The following is a 23,921-nucleotide window of genomic DNA, read 5'->3' as shown; positions in this document are numbered from 1 at the left end:
CAACTTTACATTCCCTGTTCTTCATCCAACTAGATCCCCAAAGAAATGAGTTTCTCTTCTTGGATATTCTATTCCTTGAAAGGTAGCACTCTCCTGACAATTCTCAAGGAAGAAACTCTAGATCTTTTTTAGTCCAAATAATGATCAATTGCCATTAGTCTTCCTCCTGAAATTTTATGTCCACCCCTTTCTTCTTTGTTGCCATACAGCCAGCACAGTACTTAAAATAAAAAGTTATTGAAGATTGTGGTGCAAGTGCGTGTATTTGACTCTCCTGCCCTGTGGAGCGTGGCTACAGTGTTTGGACAGGTTCAAGCCTCGGACTAATGAGAGAGCACAGTCCTCTCATGGCCACATGCAAGTCCCAGCTTTGAAAGCAGAGCCCTCCCGGCACAATTATAGCCAACAGCTGTAGTTGTAAGCTTGAACCTATGGTCCAAACACGTGGTCCCACATGCCTGAGTGATGTGGGCTTGATAGAGTTCAGGTGCATGCAATTGAGTAGGATCAAAACCCACAAAAATGTTGTAAACATCTTGACCACGCCCTTACTTTGCCTCCTGGAATCTGGCTGTAAAATAAAGACACGGTGGACACAGACAACAGGGGGGTGAGGGCATAAGTGGGGGGGAGGGGATGCGGGGGGAGTAATGGGGGAATAGAACACATATGTAACACCTTAATCAATAAAGAAATTAAAAATAAATAAAGACACGACTTGTAGTCTGGGGCGCTGTCGCTAGCTCTCCATAAGAGAAGACAGCGTCCCACTGAGACCCAGCTTTCATTATCTTGTCTGTCTTTTCTCAATCCTTCACTGACCCCACTCAGGCTCACTGAACCTAGCTGAGCTGGCGCGGCACATAAGGCGCCCTGGGGCTGAGTATGCCATGGCCGTGCCAGCTCGCCACACTGCCCAAATGGGACAGCTCCCCATTACCTGCAGGAGGAAACCCCAAACCTTTCAAACAATAGTCCTTCATACCTGAGACTGTTATTCCTTCCATCACAGCCTTTGGGGTTTACTATTCTGCCCCCACTCCTTTGCTCAGTCTTTCTCTTCTTGCTCAACCTTTATATAAGTCCAAGCTTAGGCTGATGCTCATTAGAGAGCTTTAAGATTGTTTTCTTGCAAAGATGACAAATATATGGACCCCCTTCTATACATGTAAACTTCTTCTATAATCTACAGGTTTTTATACTACTAAAATAAAACAGGCATGAAAGCCTTTCACAATCATCTGTTAGACTTGTATATCAAGCTAGGAGATAACAAATAAACACTCATGTGAGGATAAAAATGCTAGCACAGGGCCTGCCATCTTGCATACACGGGTTTAGTTGCCTCAACAGTTAGGCAAAACATGGTGATTAAGAAAATGTGTCTGTGATCCACAATGTCTATGTTCCAACTGACTATTTAACTCAATTGGTTTGTGTTTCTAGATGTATTTTAATGTTAAAAAAAAAAAAAAAAAAGTACCTACATATCCAAGAAGGAATTTTTTTCCTATTTAAATAGGATGTTGATGTATTCAACATACATTAATACTATTCCCAAATAATCAGTATTCTCTATGATTTTGGCTGTGGCTTTCTTTTGGAATTGAGAAAGAGGGAGGTGGTAGGGGGTTCTGCAGTAGAATAAACATTCATGAGATTCTCTCATTTTAATCCTGGTGCCAAAGTTACACAAAACAGAAATAACCACAAAGAAAATGTAGATTTTTTTCTTATATTAGCTACTGATGTTATCAGCAGTCAAAAATTTGGAATAGTGGACCCCATAAAGCAAATTCTAGACCTGATGTAAATTTTCCTGCAAGAGCCCAAATGTTTGTGTTCTTTCAAGGCTATGCTCACCATTTATTTTCACCTCACGTCACCGGAATTTGTTGGTTCCATCTCTATGGAAACCATTTAGAGGGATGGTGAAGTCCACCACCCTCATGTGCACAGCTCTCCCTATCAGTGCTGGCGAGGTGAGCAGCACCCTGTGGCTCAGATCTGCTTTCGGAGAACAGAAAGCAACACTATTTAAAATGCACCCAGAAAACAGGACTGAAAAGCAAAGAACACTGCCTCCCTCTCACACTGCTGGAGGCTCCTAAAGTGAATTAACACATCAGCTCACAGCCAGGAAGCAATATGGTGAATGCTCTGTATGGCCACCAAGAGCGAAGGCCGCTGGCCAGCGTTCAGACAGCCGAATGCTACAGCCCATTTGTGTACTTATTTGTAATGGGGAAGAAAGACAGGCCACTTGCTTTTGAAACCAAACTTGGAGTTTTCCATTCAAATTTTTACCAGTAGCACAGTGAAAAGATGCCCTCAGCAATGCAAATACTTTCACACACACAACAAAAGCTGAAAGACTAGTTTTTTCTTTCCTGTCTTGTTATTAATAAAGAAATGGAGTGTATTGTAACTAAGAGCTCTGGATGCGGATGGCAAGGCAGGAGTGATTATGCCAGCAGATCTGGCTCCTTTAATGATGGGATACAAGTAACTGCATCTAACAGTGGTCGGCAAACTGCGGCTCGCGAGCCACAGCCGCGGTTTGCCGCTCTGTTGACTAATGAGTTTGCCAACCACTGATCTAGGACAAAGCACTCTCACCAACCAGGACTACCTGTGCATTTTTGCAAAAGCAGACAAAAGATGCAAGGTGCTAAGCTGCCCACCCCACCTAACCTATGCCACAAGCTAAATAAATGGCTTGGTCCTCAAAACCGCAAGTCTGGATTTGAGGCAGCAGGTGAGGGCTGGCTGTACTGATGGCCAAACACTCTCTCATTACACAGAAATGAGAATACTGCTCACTCAGAATTCAATTTAATTCTGACAAAATTTTATTAAATAATATATTTTTTAAAGTTGCAAAGTGTTCAGCAAACATTTAAGGTTTATTGCTGGGGAGTGTGCACTTGATATTTCAAAAACTCATATGGAGATACATTTCTTGATTTCCCATAGGGAAGCCTACCTTCCCTTTACTAAAGTTGATTTGTTTTTAATATATGCAAATCTAAAAGACAATCTGTGGGCCCTGGCCGGGTAGCTCAGTTGATGAGAGCATCATCTCAATACAACAAGGTTGTAGGTTTGATCCCCAGTCAGGGCACATACAATAATCAACCAATGAATGTATAAATAAGTGGAACAACAAATCAATGCCTCTCTCTCTCTCTCTCTCTCTCTCTCTCTCTCTCTCTTTCACCCCTCTCTATATCAAAAATCAATCAATAATTAAAAAAAAAAAACAATCCCTGCATCTTACTATAAATGCCTTTCAATTGTAGAGGCCATTACTTACTCTATCCTCACATAATAACGGTCCTACTGGGTATTAAAATTACCTCAGTCTGGGTATTAAAATTACCTCATATACTAACTAACTAAAAAATAAAATCACAAATTATCATTGCCTCCCCACACTTCGTTTCTTTAAAAACAAACAAACTTTGTTTAGCCTGGCCAGTGTTGCTCAATGGTTAAAAGTCAACCCATGCACCAAGAGGTTGCTGGTTCAATTCCCAATCAGGGCACATGCCTAGGTTGCAGGCTTGATCCCCAGTGGGGGCTCTGCAGGAGGCAGCCGATTGATGTTTCTCTCTCATCGATGTTTCTATCTTTCTTTTCCTCTCTCTCTAAAATCAATAAAAACATATTTTTAAAATAAATAAATTAAATAAAATAAACTTTGTTTATTGAATGGAGAGAGAGAATGTCAATTTGTTGTTCCACTTATTTTTGCATTCATTGGTCGATTCTTGCATGTGCCCTGACCAGGGATTGAACCCCCAACCTGGGCATATCAGGACAACGCTCTAACCAACTGAATACCCGGCCAGGGCTTGGTTTGTTTCTATGCTAGGAATAAGTGCACCCAGGCCTTTGGAGACTAAGTCATCAGTGGAAATAAAGTTTCAATTCAAAGATACTGGTATATGCGGTGACATTGACCCAAAAACAAGGGAAAGAAAGGCCGGGGAGTCCCCATCTTTCCTCCTTTACAGTCTGGCAGTATTTCCCAATAGGCAGAGGAAGCAGAGGCCCAAATCTGCTCCCAGGCACTTCTGGAGCCATGGCCTCTGCCTGTCAGGAATATCCAAGGTGTTTCTTACTTAGTATTGGAAAGGAAACCTCTGTTTCATTCTTTACGTCATGTAACAAGCGACAATGGAAAATAACAAAATACTATGGAAGTGGACATGGGAAGTTTTCCTCAGGTGTGAAGGAGACACGTTTAGTATTGTGCAAGCAGTAGCAGTGAGAAAAGGCAAGGACAAAGAAAGACAGACATCACACACACACACACACACACACACACACACACACACACACACACACCCTTAAGGACTAGGAATGTGCCGAGACCGGTTTGGCTCAGTGGATAGAGCATTGGCCTGTGGACTGAAGGGTCCCGGGTTCGATTCCGGTCAAGGCCATGTACCTTGGTTGCGGGCACATCCCCAGTGGGAGGTGTGCAGGAGGCAGCTGATCGATGTTTCTCTCTCATCGATGTTTCTAGCTCTCTATCCCTCTCCCTTCCTCTATGTAGAAACATCAATAAAATATATTAAAAAAAAAAAAAAAGGACTAGGAATGAGTGAGGGGAGAACAGAACGAGCAGCTGAGCATGCACAGCTGAGCCCCTTCTGGTTTCCACTGGAGCCTGTTCATAGGATACACATGTTCTCTTTCTCTACAGAGCACTAAGTAATAAAGCTAATATTTTGATCTCCATTTACCTGACATTGTCTTTTTTTTTTTTTTTTTCTTTTTCAGTTGGTTGTGAATCTAGAATAGGAGTCAGGGAGAGACAAGAGACCCTCCTAAAATCCTGACAAAAGACAATGGACCAAGATTCTGACTCACTGGGTCCCTCTAAGACAGTCTATAACCTAAAACCCCGGTGTTTCCAAAGCGTAAAGCCCTGAATCTGCTCTCCTGCAGGTTTGACATCTTGCTCAGATGTCTTTACAAAGACAGAATAGACATTAGGTCAGAGAGAGAAAGAGATTACCACAATTTAGAGCTCCAGAATGTTTTATGGGGATAAAAGCAGGAAGAGGCTTCTAGTTCCTCCACCAATTTGAGTAAGGAAATTTCCCAAGCCAGAGAAAGCTGGGTAAGTTCCTGGAGGTTAGAGACAGCACGAGTGCAGGGGTCAGTGGATAAGTTCTGAAGGTCCCAGGGATAGGGGGTATGGGAAAGTGGGGAGAATCATGTAAATAAAATCACAATACTTCTGTTTTTAATCAAGTAATACATTACCATCCTGAGTTCTCCAGTAAGTTCCGCAAAACAGTCTGTGGCACTGAGCAGTTATAGTAGCCCATGCCAATATACGACCTCCAGACCTGGTTTTTGCTGGAAATGGCACGCAGAGTTGCAAGGATTTCATTTTCGCCTGATTGTAAGAAAGAGAGAAATGTTACAGAGAGAAAGTGTTACAGAGAGAGCTCTCTTATAGTTGTAAAATTCCAGCTTCCACACTTTCCCCACTGGGCCAGGTTCAGACTGATAAGGGTATAGCAATTATACTAAAAGATACTTTCTAGGTACAAGTGACCTTACATGGCTCCTTCTCTGCCCCTCTGCACCTAGGGAGATCACACTACTGCAATTTAACTGAGATTTAACTACTTAGGCAAATGTCTGGCTCCTTTAAGATCTTCTTAGGGGCTCAGTCACTTAAATGGTGGAAATGATTGATTTTATTGTTACAGTATCAGAAAAAAGTCTAGGTACAGTACTCTCTAAGATAGCAAACTGGCTAAGAATATGCTTCACATTGATTCTATCCTGCTGAACTCTATATGAATATTATTCTCATTAATCCTTCTTTATCCTCCATGAAAACACTTTCACCCTCCATCCCACCCCTCCCACTCCACATGCTTTCACAGGAAATAAGTTCACAAGACGTGCCGTTTTGCCAGACTGGGTTAAGGAAAGAAAGGACAGTTTTGTAAGCATCAGTTTCATGAGTAAATATAACCCAACTACCTTATGATGAGCAATCTTGCCTGCTTCCACTGAAAGTTTAGGAAATAAAAGTGAAAGCATAAAAAATAAAAACAGGATCTGATGAGATATGCAAGTACAGCATCCTTAGGAACAATCCTGCAAGAAATCCAACCACTTCCCAAAGATTTCTATGGGCTGAGTGAGTGAGAAGCCCAGTAGCAGGGGAGATTAATTAGCAATTCCTGGCAGGCACATGATTCAGCAAGGCCAGCTTCAATTAAGATCCTGTGCAAGAGGGACAGGTCCCTGTTTCATATTATACCATGAAGACAAAAGGTCCAGCTCTCAAATGAGAACAGTCTGTAAAGGGCTTGTCAAATCACAAGTTTAACCTTTGGGAGTCACAGAGTATAGAATAATATGATTTCCCCCTACATTACAGAAAGATAATTCTATTGGTAGTATAGATAGGTCAGAGGGGAGGCCCTGGAAACAGGGAGAAATGGTAAGATACCAGCACAATAGTCCAGGAGGGAGATGGGCAAGGGAGAGTTGTGGTTGAACTGTGTCCTCTAAAATGATATGTCGAAGCCCTAACCCCAGGTACCTGTGAATGTGACCTCATTTGGAAATAGGGTTTCACTGATATAATCAAGTTGAGATGAAATTGTGCTGTGTTAGAGTCTAACTCAATGACCAGCGTCCTTACAAGAAATGGGAATGTGGACACAGCACACATACAAGGAGAGCACCATGTGATGGCAGAATGCTATAGGATCCACGAGCCTTGCTTCTCAAGCTTGACTTTTCCTGTTACACTTCTTGAGTGATTAAAAGTTTTTTGTTTTTATTATAATGTAAATAAGCCATAGGCATGTAATGTACAACACAGAGAAAATAGTCAACAACATCGTAGTAGGCCAGCTGGAGTGGTTCAGTTAGTTGAGGGTTGTTCTGTGCATCCTGGTCAGGGCACACACCTGGAGTGTGGGTTCGATCCCAGTTAGGGAATGTACAGAAGGCAACCAATCAATGTTTCTCTCATACATTGGTATTTCTCTCTTTCTCTCTCCCTCTCTCTCTCTCTCTCTCTCTCTCTCTCTCTCTTTTTCCTCTCTCTCTCTTGCTCTCTCTAAGCATATCCTTGGGTGAGGATTTAAAAAATGATAACATCGTTAATAACTTTGTAAGGTGACAGGTAGTTACTAGAGTTATTGTGATCACTTTGTAAGGTACATAAATGTTGAATATGTCATACACCTGAAACTCATGTAAAATTGTATATCAAACTATATTTTAATAAATTAAAAATTTTTTAAGTTTTTTTTTTTTAACTCCTTAAAAGGTTGGATTGTAGCAAGTGAGTTAATGGAAACTGAGTAAAATAAATGAATCCCCAGAGGCACAAGGAGATGGGCTGCCCTGGACCCAGTGCGGCCTCTGCTCCTAAGATCTTCCCCCTGGAACTTTCTCAGCTGGAAACATCTGTGTCTGTATTGATCATTTGTAGGCTTCCATGTATTAGCTATCATTATTTTGTTCTTCATTTATGCCAATTGGCCTTTTAAAAATTTCAGGTATTTCATTCAAGTGCATAAAAACATCAGCAGCTTCTGTGAGGGGAATGCTGATATGTATCTGGACACTCTAAACTCTCGACTAGAAGGAAGGCGGGATCTGATTTTTCCTTTTGCAAGAAAACGCATTCTCTCATCTCTCCCAGCGGGGGCTGTCCAGGCAGAAGCCCAGTGAGAGAGCCTCTGCTACAGCCCAGTTCCTTCCTCTTTGCTTCAGCAGCCTCCTGCCACCCAGGCCCTGGTCCTGTCCTGCCATCTACCTTCAACAGTCAGGAAGAGAAGACCTCCAACCAGGCTAGCCAGGAGCCCCCTGGCACCTTCCCCATCAGTTCAGATACATACCAGCATCCCTTACAGCTGCCACTAAGCCTTACACAGGAATGAAACACTTGAACAAATTTAAAAGCTAATTAGCCTAGACTAAGTCCTCAAACTACAGCCTGCAGGCCACATGCAGCCCGCCGAGGACATTTATCCGGCCCGCCGGGTGCCGCTGCCTGTCCTGCTTAGCAGCCGACTCGTCCCGGGCCCGCAGTGTGCATAGGAATTTGTTCATAGTTTTTATTTTTAAACTATAGTCCGGCTCTCCAACGGTTAGAGGGACAGTGAACTGGCCCCCTGTTTTAAAAGTTTGAGGACCCCTGGAGATGAAGAGTAAAATAGTTAATTATAGCTAAGACCCAAAAGCACAAATATGGTCCAACTTGAGACACAAAAGTCCCTGATCCTGTAACACATATACTGTAGTTCCTACAGGACCAAACTTCCCAAGTACCATAGATCTCTGCCTTTACCTAGCTTGAGGCTATTATGAATATTCCCTGACTGGCCCCATCTTAGCCTGGTCTTTTTTTTTTTTTTTTTCCACACACTGATAACATGGCTTTATTTGGCTTACCTTGGTCTTTACAACCAATTTTACCTTCTACTGGGAACAAAGTGAGTTAATGGAATGAGCAGTCCTCTGTACACTGAGCTAATGGACACTCCTGAGCCACCAAGAGTAGGGTAGGTACTTGGTCATGCTTCTGAAAGTGAGAATGGTGTGAGAAGCCCTACCCATCCACTCATCCATTGCTCATGACCAAACTTTCTAGCAGAGAGTTAAGCTGCTTCTTACTGTGATAAAATCAAGACCTCAGGCTTTACCTATTACATATCATAAAAACATTTCCCAAACACACAGCTTAGTGAGTATCTGAATTGTTTGTTCACTGGATTCCATTCCTCATATCCACTAATGAAATCTCACTTTTGGCTCATTGGCCAGTGTATTTTGGAGTCCAGAGTTTGAATTAATACGTTAAATGATGCCAACAGACATGGAGAAAATGAAAGAAGAGGGAAAAGTCCACATCAGAGACCTACCTGCTGAACCTATCTGAAATGGAACACAGCAGGACCAGTCTCTAATTGGGGGTATAATTCATCTAAATAGAAGCCCCAGTCTTAGCCAGGCAATATCCACCACTGCACTTCACAGTACATACAGATTCCTTTCTCCCTTGGAGAACAATTCTTTTCTAGAGAAAATAGTGTGGGATCCAAAGTGGCAACCTTTTTCCCCTTTTATAATGAGAAGCATTATAAAAAGGCAATTGTGTCATCTCAAGCCCAGGCAGCCCAAGGAAATTTGTGTGGACAAAGAGGAGAAAGGAAAGACTTCATATTTCCCCCAGAGCAAACCCCATAGCACATTCCTCACACTTTTCCTTCCCACTTAACAGCTTCCTCCTGTAAACAGGCCCAATTCCAGTAACTTTCTTCCTTGTGGATGTCAATGAAACTAAGGTGGGGGAGGGGGTGATACAAAATGAGAAAGGGAGTATCCTTTAAAAAATCATAAATACAGCTGGGCTAGTGTGGCTGAGTGGTTGAGCATGGATCTCCACCTATGAACCAGCAGGTCACAGTTCGATTCCCAGTCAGGGCATATGTCTGGGTTGTGGGCTCAATCCCCAGTGTGGAGCATGCAGGAGAGTCTCGCTTATCATTGATGTTTCTTTTTCTCTCCCTCTCCTTTCCTCTCTGAAATAAGTACAAATATATATTTTTTTAATATAAACTCAAATACAGAGATAAAATTGATGATTCCCAGAGGGGAGGGGGGTTGAGGGACTAGGTGAAAAAGGTGAGGGATTGAGAAGTACTCATTGGGGCCAAAACCGGTTTGGCTCAGTGGATAGAGCGTCAGCCTGCGGACTGAAAGGTCCCAGGTTCGATTCCGGTCAAGGGCATGTACCTTGGTTGCGGGCACGTCCCCAGTAGGGGGTGTGCAGGAGGCAGCTGATCGATGTTTCTCTCTCATTGATGTTTCTAACTCTCTATCCCTCTCCCTTCCTCTCTGTAAAAAATCAATAAAATATATTTTAAAAAAAAAAAAAAAAAAAAAAAGAAGTACTCATTGGGGAAGAACCAAGATGGCAGCATAGCATAGGTAAACACCTAAACTGCTGCCTCGCACAACAATTTCAAAACTACAACTGAAAGACAAAACGGACATCATCCATAACCACAGGAAGGCTGGCTGAGTGGAAATTCTACAACTAGAAGGAAAGAGAAAAGCACACTGAGACTCAGAGGAACTGCGGAAGGCAGAGGTACTGAGGCGAGCGCATGGAGAGGGCGGGCAACTGAGTACATGGCTGGCTTTCTCAAGCGGGAGGGAGACAAAAGCTCCCGACCGCTCTGTACTCCAGTTCCGGGCGAGACTCTGGGGACCCAGACTCATTCAGGGAGAAACTGGACTGTCTGGCAGCGGGCAAAACTCGAGGGCGGCTTTCTCTCAGATGTGCTTGCAGCGATTACCGAGGGACACTGAGACCCAGGGGCCTCGTAGGGCAGGGCTGATGGGAAGCCAATGCTGTCTGCTCCGCCCTGAGACTCCGCCCCATCCAAGCTGAGCACAGAGGCTTTTGCAAGTCTTATCTCATAAGGGTGTCTCCAGCACAGAAGTTCTCCCAGCATAGACACAGCTGATCCTCAAAGTCAGTTGGCCTGGAGGTCAATTCCTCCCAGTGATACCAACAACAATCAAGGCTTAACTACAACAAGACTGTGCACACAGCCCACAAAGGGGTGCACCAAGAGTGTCCACCTCAGGTAACTGGGGAGGCTGAGCCACTGGGCCCTATAGGACACCTAGCACACAAAGCCACTCTATCAACTCAGGGAAGCAGCCAAAATGTGGAGACAAAGAAGCAGGTCACAAATGACAGAAATGGAGGAAAGCAAACGACTGGATATAGAGTTCAAAACCATGGTTATAAGGTTTTTCAAGAATTTTCTAGAAAAGGCCGATAAATTTAGCGAGACCCTCGAGGATATGAAAAAAGGACCAACTAGAAATTAAGCATACACTGACTGAAATAAAAAATAATATACAGAGATCCAACAGCAGACTAGAGGATCGCAAGAATCAAGTCAAAGATTTGAAATACAAAGAAGCAAAAAAAAAAAAAAAGAAGTACTCATTGGTAGTTACAAAATAATCAGGGGAATGCAATGTACAGCATAGGTAATATAATAAATAATATTGTTATAACTATGTATGGTGCCTGGTGGGTACTGGAAATATGGGCAGCTGGAGGGGGAGGGGAGCATTATGTAAAGTGTATGATTGCATAACCACTATGTTGTACATCTGAAACAAAAGCAAAAATAAAACTGAATGTACACTGCAATTTAAAAATAAAATTTTTTTTTAAAATATATTTTATTGATATTTTACAGAGAGGAAGGGAGAGGGATAGAGAGTTAGAAACATCGATGAGAGAGAAACATCGATCAGCTGCCTCCTGCACACCTCACACTGGGGATGTGCCCACAACCAAGGTACATGCCCTTGACCGGAATCGAACCTGGGACCCTTCAGTCCGCAGGCTGACGCTCTATCCACTGAGCCAAACCGGTTTTGGCTAAAAATAAAAATTTTTAAATATATAAAGACACTGTCATTCCCCAGATGCCTGCCTGGCAAGCCTGGCAGGGCAGCCAGACCAGATGCTGTATATTATCGTGCACTCCACGCCATGAAAACCCTCAAGCTACCCGTCAGGAATCTCAGCAGTAAGTGCTTTTCTGGTGGAAAAAAATAAAACGCCTGCTTCTGATCCCTTGGAGCATTGCATAATGCCCTCATCCTAATGTACCAAGAACAGAGTTCATTGCCCTCGGCACCACTCCAGAAAAAATCCGCAGGTGGGTCTCACACTATTCCTGCTTCTTAGAATTAAGAAGAAATGCTTCCTCCTTATATAATTCCACGTAAGAGCCTATTCAATAGTGACTCCCTCATCGCTTTCACCTAAAATATCAAGGAGAACTTTGTACCAACTACTCTACCACATGAATACTTTCTAACAGGAATAAACCGACTTAACTGTTAAATACTCAAGACACTTCTGGCCCTAGGTTCTAATTTCCCATATTAGTGAATTTTGACAAGAACTGAAAAAAAATATCATCAGAATGGACAGGCAGGCTGGGTCAAAATACCTGCTATACCTAAACACACATGTGTACAAACTGTTCCCCACCCTTAATCCATTACCCTAAATACATTGATTATTTTTGCCCTAATCCTGTCAGGCTCTTCCCCATCTTCTTGCTCAGCCAATTAATACCCCACCTCTCCCAACCCCAAATGATCCACAAGCGTTAGACTCCTTGGCCAGGCACCTCATGATAAAAGGAGCTGAAGAACTGCCAAACTGTGTTTCTTTTTCTTTTTTTTTTTTTTAAATATATTTTATTGATATTTTTACAGAGAGGAAGGGAGAGGGATAGAGAGCTAGAAACATCGATGAGAGAGAAACATCGATCAGCTGCCTCCTGCACACCTCCCACTGGGGATGTGCCCGCAACCAAGGTACATGCCCTTGACCGGAATCGAACCTGGGACGACCCTTCAGTCCGCAGGCCGACGCTCTATCCACTGAGCCAAACCGGTTTCGGCCAAACTGTGTTTCTGATGACTCCTTGGTCCCTCCTCTCCAAAGAAGTGTACAGTCCCTGCTGCTATTTGTGCTCTCTCAAAAGACACACTGATTCTATATATTTGTACCAGCTGTAGGAAAACCAGGACAGCACCCCACAGTGGGGAAGCTGGAAGGAGGGGCACCATGTTGGTTATTGACTCTTTGAACTTGGGTCACACTACTTTCTGTGGAAGGCCTCCTCCATTGCCTCTTTTTATTCAAGCTATGAAAATATTCTCAAGAAACATTACAATTCATAATATTTATCTGGAACACTAGCTGACCTACATAACTGGTCAAAAGATCAGTTTGAAATGAGAATCAGGGTGGAAGTCCTGGAGTATTTGTTTTTCTTCTTTGCTGCCCTGTGGGTACATTTTTATGGCCAGCAGAGCAAGAACAAAAAGGGAAGAATATGTTCTAACAGTCCAACTCAAACAATCTAACACACTTGCAGAAAAGAGATATTATTTTATAGATCAAAGAATAAGCCTATGGAGAAATCTGTAGTCCATCCTAGAATCTCAACAACTAAATTATAATCTCTGTGTGGGCAGGGGCAGAGTGGGTTGCTATGCACATAGTAGGTCCTCAGGAAATACACGTGAATCAAGGTGTTGCAATGAAAATGCACTTAAACTCCCACATATAGCTAGCTCAATATTCATAACAACTCACCCATCACAGAATCCATGATGACAAATCAATGCACAAATTGTTCTCATGTCCCTAAAAGCATGAGTGCCAGAGAAATATTTATAAATGGGAACTTGCAGCTAATAAGCAAGTTCTCTGAAATAATGCAGTGCCTACAATAATTTCGGATTTTCCAAAATTGTTTCCTCATTATCTAATCAATTAGTATGCTGATAATATAGACATTGAGAATCCTTATTAAAATTTCCAGTTTGCATTTTTACAGAAATACTTTGGGTTTCATAAGTGAAACAAACCTAAGAAGTCAAATGAGATGAGCTATTCACACATCACACGACGGAGACTTATTAAATCAAGGTCCAATGCCATTTGGTGGGGTGGAAAGAGTACATAAAGAATAGAAGTCAAGCCCTAACCAGTTTGGCTCAGTGGATAGAGCATTGGCCTGCAGACAGGGGTCCCAGGTTCGATTCTGGTCAGGGGCATGTACCTTGGTTGCGGGCACATCCCCAGTGGGGGTTGTGCAGGAGGCAGCTGATCGATGTTTCTCTCTCGTTGATGTTTCTGGCTCTCTATCTCTCTCCCTTCCTCTCTGTAAAAAGTCAGTAAAATGTATTTTTTTTTTTTAAAGAATAGAAGTCAAAACACTGACCTGCCTGCAAGCAGCTTACAACCTTTGTCTAGCACCTGCACCAGAGCTCCTGAATTCACTCAAAGGTAAGAAGCTCAGAGAAGGGGGTCACTGAGCTTCCATCTTGGTGGACTATCCTTATGTCTTCAAAAGCCTAAGAAATGTCCAGAATATGGCACTGGGACCCACAACCCCCTGCCTGAATATTTATCATCCAGCCTCTTAGATTACTCCATCTCAGGCTGCTCTGTCTCCCTCCTTTTATATGCTCCATTCCCCAACATCCTGGCTTCCACTTTCTTCGCCATACTCCATCCCTAGGAAATCTCACCCATGCCCATTAACTCATTCAGAAGACTCACTGCCCCTGCAACTCCACCTCTTATCTCTCTCTTGAGCTCTAGACTCATATTTCCAACTATTGCTTCAACTTTTCCAAATCATGTTCCATGAGCACCTCCAATTCAATTCTGCTCAAATTCTTGATCTTGCCTTCCTCCAGGACCCTCTTCTCCCTATTCCTTCTCCGTTAATGACATCACCATCACCCCAAGACACTCAGCCTAGAGAGTGACTGACAGCCCCACCTGCTGCTCCTCTGGATCAAGCACCATATTTGTACAGAAACCATACTTCCCACGGGCTGCTCCCAGCCAATTACTAAGCCCAGCAGGAGAACTAATGCTGATCCATTCCTGCAAGCCATGGGCTACTTTAGCTTCAGGACTCCCATTCCAGCTCACCAAACTTTCTTATATCTGTGCTGCTGTCTAAAATTTTTCCTACCTAATCCTCCTTCCATCTGTCTCCCCTCCTTCCAACAGGGTCAGAACTACATCACAATCTAAAGGCTCCCTTACCTTCTCCTGCTCCCACCCCCAATAAATTTCTTATATATCTAATCCTATCGTGATGACTGCTTCATGGTAGACCTGAACTAATGCGCATTTAACATCTCACCTGTAAATTCTCCAGCAATCTCTGTTTGCCTCCTTGCCTCCGACCTCAGAGACACTCGCAAAACACAGAACTATTGTGTTGAATTGTGTCATTTCTCTCTGTAATAATTGTTAATGTTTCCCCGTTATGTAGAAGACAAATCTCTTATCAGGTTCTGAGCCCTCCATATCTTACTTTGCATGCCTCTCTGCAGGCTACTGTTCTATACACCATCTGTCAAATAACCATATATGTCCACTTCCATGCCTCTGCTCATGTCATACCCTCAGCCAAACCATTCATCTTATTTGCAGACCTATCTATCTCCCTATCACTTGTAACCTACACTTACTCAGGGATCATATTTTAACCATCCTTTACCTATCAGTAAATGAGGAATAAAAGCAGATAGAGGAAGTTGTGAAAATAAATTTGGTAATAGCTTGTAACTCAATGGTGATGAAGGTGAGTAGGCTAGAGCAGTGGTCGGCAAACTGCGGCTCGCGCGCCACGTGCGGCTCGAGAGCTGCGGTTTGCCGCTCTGTTGACTAATGAGTTTGCCGACCACTGAGCTAGAGCATTTAATATATGGGTAAATGCTCCTATGCACCTTAATATTCCTCAAGAGTAACACTGTATTTACAATACAGTATAATTGACTTCATTTTGAGAGCAAACATATTTTTTAAAGTTAGATAAAACATTGTAATTTAACATAGGAAGTGTGCTAATTTAGATGAATGTGGTAGTTTTTTTAAAATGTCTTCTAAGAATTTTTAGGGCAGTGAAACTATTCTGGATAATACTATACTGGTAATACATGTCATTATACATTTGTCCAAACCCATAGATTGTACAACACCAAGAGTGAACCCTAATGTAAACTATGAACTTTAGGTGATAATATGTCAATGTAGGCCCATCAGTTGTAATAAATGTACAATGTGATTAGAGGGTTGTAACTTTCAGCCCCTCCCACAGACCTCTGTGAAGGGGAAGAAGGGAAAGGTTCAGATTAAGCTCTATAAAAACTCTAGAACAACTGATTTGATGAGTTTCTGGGATGGTTGCTGGGAGGGTGGCCCACCTCAGTTCCAGAGGGACAGAAGCTTCTGTGCTTGGGATCCTTCTGGATCTCACCCTATGTGCTTCACTATTTGGGTGTCCACCAGTATACTGTATGATATCATTTATAATAAACTGGTAAACTTCAGATGTTGATCTGAGTTCTGCAAACCACTCCAGCAAATTAATCAAACCCAAGGAGTGGGTCATGAAAACCTTCAATTTATAGCTTGTTGGTCAGAAGCATGGGTGACAACCTGGACTTGCTATTGACATCTGAAGTAGGGGCAGTCTTGGGGACTGAGTCTTTAATCTATGAGATCTGATGCTATCTCCAGGTAGATAATGTCAGAATTGAGTTCAATTGTAGGACACCAGTCAGTGTCCATAAGAATTGCTTGGTGGTACTGGAAAACACTCCAGAATCCCCAAATGATTATAACATAATTATTCTGGTAAGATTCAATCAAATATGGGACTACAACAATACTCATGCTCCCATAATTATGCTTTTTGCACATTGCATTTTCCCATTTTCTTTTTCAGAGCAAAGGTACTACCTTTGTTTCTTTGAGTCTTTTTCTTTTTATAACACATGCACACACAAAATCATCCATCAATGTAAAGATATTGTCCTTGCTTCTTACAGAAAGAAGATATATTTCAACTCTTTACATTGTTTCAGAAATCCCAGTTTTTTTCTATTCAATTTCACATCATTTCTGAACACTCACAGCATTTTATCCATAGTTCTTATGGACTTGAGACTTTTTAACTTTCTGACTTAATTTATTACAAAGGTAAGATATAAGCTCCTTGAGGATAGTGAATATGTTTATTCATATATCTATCTCACAGTGCCTTGCACAGAGCAAATGGCCAATAAACATTTAACAACTCGGCAACAGATTGACTAAGTTATCAGTCAGATCTTCAGGCGCCTGCCTACCAGGAATTAACGACAAAAATATAAGGGCTCTATTGTTAGATAATGAATTAAACAGACGGTGGCCAGACCATATATAACCACAGAACTTACATCCTGCAGCAACCTACCTTACCTACAGTAAAGAAGCCAACCCCCTTACCTACAATAAACCACTCCAGAAGCCAGCCTGCTATAAGTTAGACTTGCAGAATGACAGAATGCTTTCTCCAGTGACAATCCAGGAAACTGCACAATAACTTCTGTAATAATCGGCCGCAAATGGCTAGGATTAATAACTGACAGCTTCCTTAACTGTGATCCCTGTTTCCAATTTAGGACCAACCAGACAAAGTGAAATATGCACCCCTAACCAAGCACATAGGAAACCCTGCTTCTAATTATCCTGCCTATAGCTTCTCCACGCCAACAGCCTCCAAAGAGGTAACACCTGAAGCCTTTCCTTTACTCCACAAGGTGGCTTACCCACTTCTCCGCCAAAACAAAAGGCTAACTCCTACGGCAAGTTCAGCATAAATAATGTTTGCTTTCACCATTTGGTTGATCTTTGCTTATTTCCACAATTAAGGTGGGAACGGAAAGAGCAAGGAATGCCCAAGGAAGAGCTTTGTTACAGACTGAGGAGCCTACAGGCAGGGCCTGATGACAGACATCATCTGGTTGGAAGACAACTGGCAGCCTCAGCCTGGGGAACAGCTGCTCCAGCTATCTAGGTGTCCTTGGGGTCAGTTCAGGTGAGTGCCCAACCCCACTGGGGTGACAGAGTAACCACCTCAGCTGCATTACACAACACCCCCTCTCTCTGCTCACTTCCCTCCACTAAAAATTACTCCAAGTGCCCTGGCTGGGTAGCCCAGTTGGTTAGAGCAGTGGTTGGCAAACTGCGGCTCTCGAGCCACATGCGGCTCGCGAACTGCGGTTTGCCGCTCTGTTGACTAATGAGTTTGCCGACCACTGAGATAGGGGCTTAATCACAAGGAACAACAACAGCCTGTAATTATTGGTCAGTGGTCGGCAAACTCATTAGTCAACAGAGCGGCAAACTGCAGCTCGCGAGCCGCATGTGGCTCGAGAGCCACAGTTTGCGGACCACTGAGTTAAGAGTATCATCCTGACATGCCAAGGTTCAGGCCCCGGACAGGGCACATACAAGAAGCAACCAATGAGTGCATAAATACGTGAAACAACAAACCAATGTGTTTCTCTCTCCCTTCCTCTCTCAAATAAATTTTTTTAAAAAATCACTCTAAGTGATGCAACGTAGAACATTAAGTTTTCACAAGTCTGTTAAAAGTCTCACTCTGACAGCTCAGGGGCTCGGTTCTGGTTGACCAACTTGAACCTTAGGCAGTTTAGTTTCTCCTCTCTTCCTAAGCATACGCATGCCCACAATAAGCAAAGTGCAATTTTGTGTAAACTTTAAACCCTGCAGCCTCTGAAATTACAGACTAGTTCAGTAATTTCAGTTCAGAGATGACCTCCCTGCAAGTACCACACGGTGAGGCATACCATAGCTGAAAGTGATTGGCTTCGTCTTTAAAGTACTTCTAAATTTTGTATTAATTACAAAATAAAACATAGTTATTATACAAAATCTAGAAAAAGCAGAGTAACAAAAAAAAAAAAAAAGCTAAAATCATCCATAATGACTATCAAGAGAAACAAATGTTCTGTCTTTTTTTTTTTTTTTAAATATATTTTATTGATTTTTTACAGAGAGGAAGGGAGAGGGATAGAGAGCCAGAAACATCAATGAGAGAGAAACATCGATCAGCTGCCTCCTGCACACCTCCCACTGGGGATGTGCCCGCAACCAAGGTACGTGCCCCTGACCGGAATCGAACCCGGGACCCCCCAGTCCCCAGGCCGAGGCTCCATCCACAGAGCCAAACCAGTCAGGGCTGTTCTGTCTTTTTTTTTTTTTTTTTTCTCCCCTTATGTATGTATGTGGATGAGGGAGGGGGGATTCGATTAATAGGATGAAACTGATAGGGCTTTGAACTGAGTAGCTTTTCGTATTTCTCTAAGTATGACTTACTGAGAAGCCAATTGATAATCAAGGTATTCTTTCAAGTTACTTCCTGAAGTGCCCAAGAGTAGGGGGAAGATCCTACATGACAGGTGAACCATCTGTCCTTCCCTGATTCTGTCAGGACACGCTGTTCTGTACATGCTGGTCCCTCTGCCTGCAGCAGCCTCCCCCAGCCTTGTCCAGCAGAGCAGCACTACCCATCCTTCAAGACCTAGCCCTAGTCCTGCACCCTGGCAGCAGGAGGTGTCCCCTACCTGTGCTCTCAGCACGCCACTGCATTTCCATAGGGCAGTTGGCAAATGGCAGTGATTCCAGTGTGATTGGATTTGTGCACATCCATAAACTGGATACTTCAGAGATTCAGGACAGAAACTTTCTCGTTTGTACACTCACCCCCTGGCAGAGGACACAATGAAGACAGTGTAGACTGGTGGTTGGAGTGTGGATAGTGGAGCTAGACTGCCTGAGTTAGGTTGCATTTTGTCTTCACCGCTTACCAGCTGTGACCTTGGGCAAGTTACGTGTCCTTTGTATTCCATGGTTTCTTCTTTAAAACAGAGGTGAAAATGGTATTTGCCTCACAGGACTATAAGGATTAAATTAACACATGAAAGTACTTTACAAGGTACCCAGTGCAGGGTAAGCACTACATAAACTCTTGAGATTATTAAGTTAGTCATAAGAGCTAAGCCACATATGTCCATGCTGCTTATAGTTCTCACAATGGTTTTACTCAGCTATGAGGGCACTGAGGACTCATGACTAGCTCTTACTAGTCTTCTCTGTACCTGGCGAACAAATATGTGGTCCAGATTCCTCTCTGACTACAATAGAACACAGGCATTCGTGTGAAACCAAGTTTGGATAATGCTGCCTCACTATTAAATGGAAATACTACTAGTGGAGGTTGCCCAGACCCATTTGCTTACCCATGTGGAGAATATTCATTTCCCAAGAAGCAAGTTCTGGGCAGAGCTAGTCTGCTTCAGGGCAAGGGAAGACTCCGGACCATGCAATATTTTCTGAGTCAGCTCAGACCAACCAGATGGACCAGGCTCAAATCTCACAGAAGCTGCTGGGTTTAAAGTTTACACATAAGCCTCTAATTACTTATCAAAAGTGTACTTCCGCCCTAGCTGGTTTGGCTCAGTGGATAGAGCATTGGCCTACGGACTGAAGGGTCCCAGGTTCAATTCTGGTCAAGGGCACATGCCCGGGTTGTGGGCTCCATCCCCAGTAGGGGGCGTTCAGGAGGCAGCCAATCAACGATTCTTTCTCATCATATATATTTCTCTCTCTCCCTCTCGCTTTCTCTCTGAAATCAATAATAAACATATATATATATATATATATATTTAAAGTGTGCTTCTAATCCTGGCCAGTGTGACTTGGTTGGAGTATTGTCCTGTACACCAAAAGGTGGCAGGTTCAATTCCTGGTCAGGGCACATACCCAGCTTGCATGTTTGATCCCCGGCCAGGACAAGTACCCATCAATGTTTCTCTCTTTCCCTCTCACTCTCAAATCAATAAAAACATTTTTTTTTAAAAAAAAAAATTCATTTCCAAGGGAGAGAGAGACAGAGAGAGATGGGGAGAGGGGAGAGGGAGAGGAAGAGGGAGAGAGAGGCACAGGGTGAAGAAATGGAAGCCCCTGATGTTCAAATTATTCTGCTAGAAACAAGTAGTTGAACTAAAAAAGGATAGACAACTCTGACACATTTCCTAGGCTTTGACACTCTTAAAGAACATCTTATTTTCATTTATATTATAAGAAGTGCTGACCTAAATATTCTGACTTTGAAAGTCCCAGAAAGGCATTTACTTGTTTATATATTTACCTAAATCTTGCTTTAAAAATATGCAACTCTTCATTCTTTAAACATCCACTGAGTCAGGATTAAGATTTCCTCAAACTGAAATAGGTAAGGCTTCCAGCTATCCCTAGGTCTGAATCCCTTCAACAGAACAAAACATGCAGATTTTCTTCTATGAACAAGGTACATCCATCTGTCGTGCCGGTCATCCTCTGTTCAGGGAAACTGATTCAGATTTGAAACCAGCAAGGGGAGCAGTCCTCAGCACAGCCTGACTTACATTAGCCAGCCGCAGATGGACTGGCTTCATACTTCAACTTATCTTAAAACAAAATAAAGCTTGCCTTCCATATATCCTCTCTGTCCTAAAACCGAAAACAAAACAAACCAATTGACAAGAGCTCTTCAGTTCTGCCTGTCCCTTTGACTGGTGGATTCTTGCCTCAGTCCTGGAGGACCTCTGAAAGGCAATCTTCAGACTATTAAAAACATTTAAATATAAAATAAAATTCTAAGAATGTCTGTGAGTAAATTAAGCTCTCTGAACAAAACATTAATCTTATTTGTGTGCTTCTCTATAAACATCATTCAGATTTTTAAAAAGTACTGCTGCCTTTCAGTAGGTACAAATAATAAAATGTAGGTGTGAGATAAGAGAAGAATTAAAAGCTATTATGGTATAAAGAACCTTGGGCGTGGAGGCCAGATGTCTGGGTCTCCCCATCTGTGTGTGACTCTCCTGGTTGCATGACTATAGGCAATTCCTTTGTCCCTTCTGAGTCTCTATCCTGATCTGCAGACGTGATGAAGCCTCTCAACCCAAAGGATGAGAGAACCGTCCCAGTCGGTGCCTGAGAAGTGAGACGTCCTCCCACGTGTTGGTGCACTGCCTTCCCTGGGAAGTTTGCAGGGACCTCGACACCTCTGAGATGAAGACCTAGAAGGGTGCTACATCAACTCCATCCGAGGGTACAAAACTGACTGTTTATGGGACTAAATGTTCCACTCTCTCCCTCACCTTGGAGCATCCGCCGCTGTTCTGTTTAAATAAACATATTCATTCCCGGTCTTGAGCAATCCTAACCTAGAGCTGGACTTTCAGAGACCATAGAAGACAACCGGCCAGAGCCAGCGGCGTCTAAGGAGCCCTCCCGGCCACTTACAAACAGGGTCTTCCAATTTCAAGGGCCTTTTCAAACGGATGCTCGCGGGGACCGTCTTCTCCATCAATTCATCAATGCTCTAGAATTAAAACGCGAGACGGTGAACACGAAAGCGGGAGGAAAATGCTTCTGAATTAAAAGAGTCACCTCTGTGTTTTGCATCTGCAAAGACTTGTGGGAACCTCATTTAAGTCGCCTAATTATGGTTTATTTTTAAAAAGGAAAGAACAACTTTGAAAACTAGAAATCGCTTGGAGCAAAGAAAATGATGAAGTGGAGGAGTGATTTGGCCACTCCGGGTTGGATTTCAGTCGGCAACGGGAGATAATTCGATAAACTAGTAGGAGTTCCTCCTCTCCCAAAGTTAGGACTCGTCAGCGGGGCGACTTGGGTTGAAAAAACAAACGGTTTTGAAGCGCGAAGAGAAAATACGCGGGCGGGAGAAGGCTGGGTACGGAGGACCGAGCGCGCGGACTCGCTTCCACTCCAGGGCCCGGGACCGGGACGCGGGTCCCACGCGGAGCAAGGCAGAGCTCGGGAGGGGGGTCGGGAGGCCGAGCCGGCAGAACCCGGGCGGGGCGGGGCGGGGTGAGGTCCCGAGGGCCGGATGGGGGTCCTTACCGCCAGCCCCAGGGCCTGTAGCATCTCCCTCTGGTCTTTGTCCCCAGGTCCGATGTGCCTCCGGGCGAAGTCGTCGTGTCTGGGGAGGAGGCGCTCGAGAAGGCGCGAGGCCCCAGCCCCGCCGCTGTCCCCACCGCCGCTCCTGTTGTCACGGCTCTGCTGCACGCAACGCCGCCCCGCGCCTCCCGCCAGGCGGCCGCCGCCGGGGACCCCGCAGCCCAGACGCAGCCCCCAGGCCCTGGCGCACGTCTGCATGGTCGCAGCCACAGTCTCCAGCCACGGACCGCAAGAGTCAGTGGCGCTCTCGGCCCGTCTTCTGGTTGCGGTCCCTCTGGTGGCGGCTGCCTCCGGCCTGGACTCCCTTCCCAGAGGATGACCGGCGCGACAGAAGGATGTGCGTACGCTCCCGGGCGATGAATGGGCGACGCGCGCAAAGTTGTTGCTCCACTCCAGGCACCTGCTCCGCACACTTTAAGCGTCGCCCTGGGGGCGGGCGGTGGGATGGGGCCAGCAAACGCTCGGCCAATGGGAGTGAACGGAGGGGAGGGGGCGGAGGCGGACCCCACCCCGCCCCTTCTCCCTACCCCCTTTCGGGCGCTTGCTCCCGGCATCCTCAGTTATTCCTACTCCATCTCTGACTGATGGCAGAGGCTGAGGCTCACCAAGTGGGACGCCAGTCTGGGATCTCGCTCATGCGGGATCCGGGTGGACCGCCGCGGGCGAAGTGCCTAAGGGACTCAGCGGAGATGGAAGGTGATTCTGACCCGGAGGCCAAACACTTTGAGTTGGTTAGTTTTCATACCTTAATTTTGGAGTACCTTTCCCTCTGTATCTCATGGAAACCAATGTGGGCAGATGAGAGTTCTTTTATAGTGTAGGATAGTGGTCAAGTTAATCAACCTCAACCTCTGAGCTTCAATTTTGTCATCTCACAGAGTTGAATGGAATTTAAAAATAGATTATACATATATATATATATATATATATATATATATATATATATATTCTGTGTATATATATTGTGCATGGGAAAATGCAAAATATATTAAGGTGTATATTTTGCACTATCATCTTAGTTGGAAAATTATTTATACCTAGGTATTTTGTAAATCTAAGCTCTCTAGCTATATCTTGAGATTTTTATTAAAACACTGAACTTTCGCCGAAACCGGTTTGGCTCAGTGGATAGAGCGTCGGCCTGCGGACTGAAGGGTCCCGGGTTCGATTCCGGTCAAGGGCATGTACCTTGGTTGCGGGCACATCCCCAGTGGGGGGTGTGCAGGAGGCAGCTGATCGATGTTTCTCTCTCATCGATGTTTCTAGCTCTCTGTCCCTCTCCCTTCCTCTCTGTGGAATATCAATAAAATATATTTAAAAACAAAAAACACTGAACTTTCAAAATTCCCATTGTCCTTCTAATATGAGGAAGAGAGTGGGACCAAAATCATCAGAACATTACTCGTACTTAGAGTAGGGCAAGAGAGAACCTGACCTCTTGCTCTTCCTCTTCCTCTAAGCT

At 43.8% G+C, this 23,921-nt stretch overlaps 1 protein-coding gene across 2 annotated transcripts in view; it reads right to left on the bottom strand.

Moving 5' to 3' along the window:
- Nucleotides 1-22,873, bottom strand: part of GLDC (glycine decarboxylase) — an 89,048-nt gene extending 66,175 nt beyond the window's left edge. Inside the window, exons 1-3 of one of the 2 annotated variants that reach the window (XM_080669557.1) lie at nucleotides 22,403-22,873; nucleotides 21,782-21,860; nucleotides 5,281-5,416 (exon numbers count right to left, since the gene is read on the bottom strand). In XM_080669557.1, the coding sequence (XP_080525683.1) occupies nucleotides 5,281-5,416; nucleotides 21,782-21,860; nucleotides 22,403-22,657 (470 nt within the window). In that variant the 5' untranslated portion in view covers nucleotides 22,658-22,873. The remainder of the gene's footprint in view (nucleotides 1-5,280; nucleotides 5,417-21,781; nucleotides 21,861-22,402) is intronic. The other variant, XM_080669558.1, reaches the window with a different exon arrangement.
- Nucleotides 22,874-23,921: the final 1,048 nt, after the last annotated feature.

Source organism: Plecotus auritus, assembly GCF_963455305.1.
Source record: "Plecotus auritus genome assembly, chromosome: 5".
NCBI classification, from domain to species: Eukaryota; Metazoa; Chordata; class Mammalia; order Chiroptera; family Vespertilionidae; genus Plecotus; species Plecotus auritus.
The sequence above is the reverse complement of the archived record's forward strand: the minus strand, read 5'-3'. Positions and strand labels throughout refer to the sequence as shown.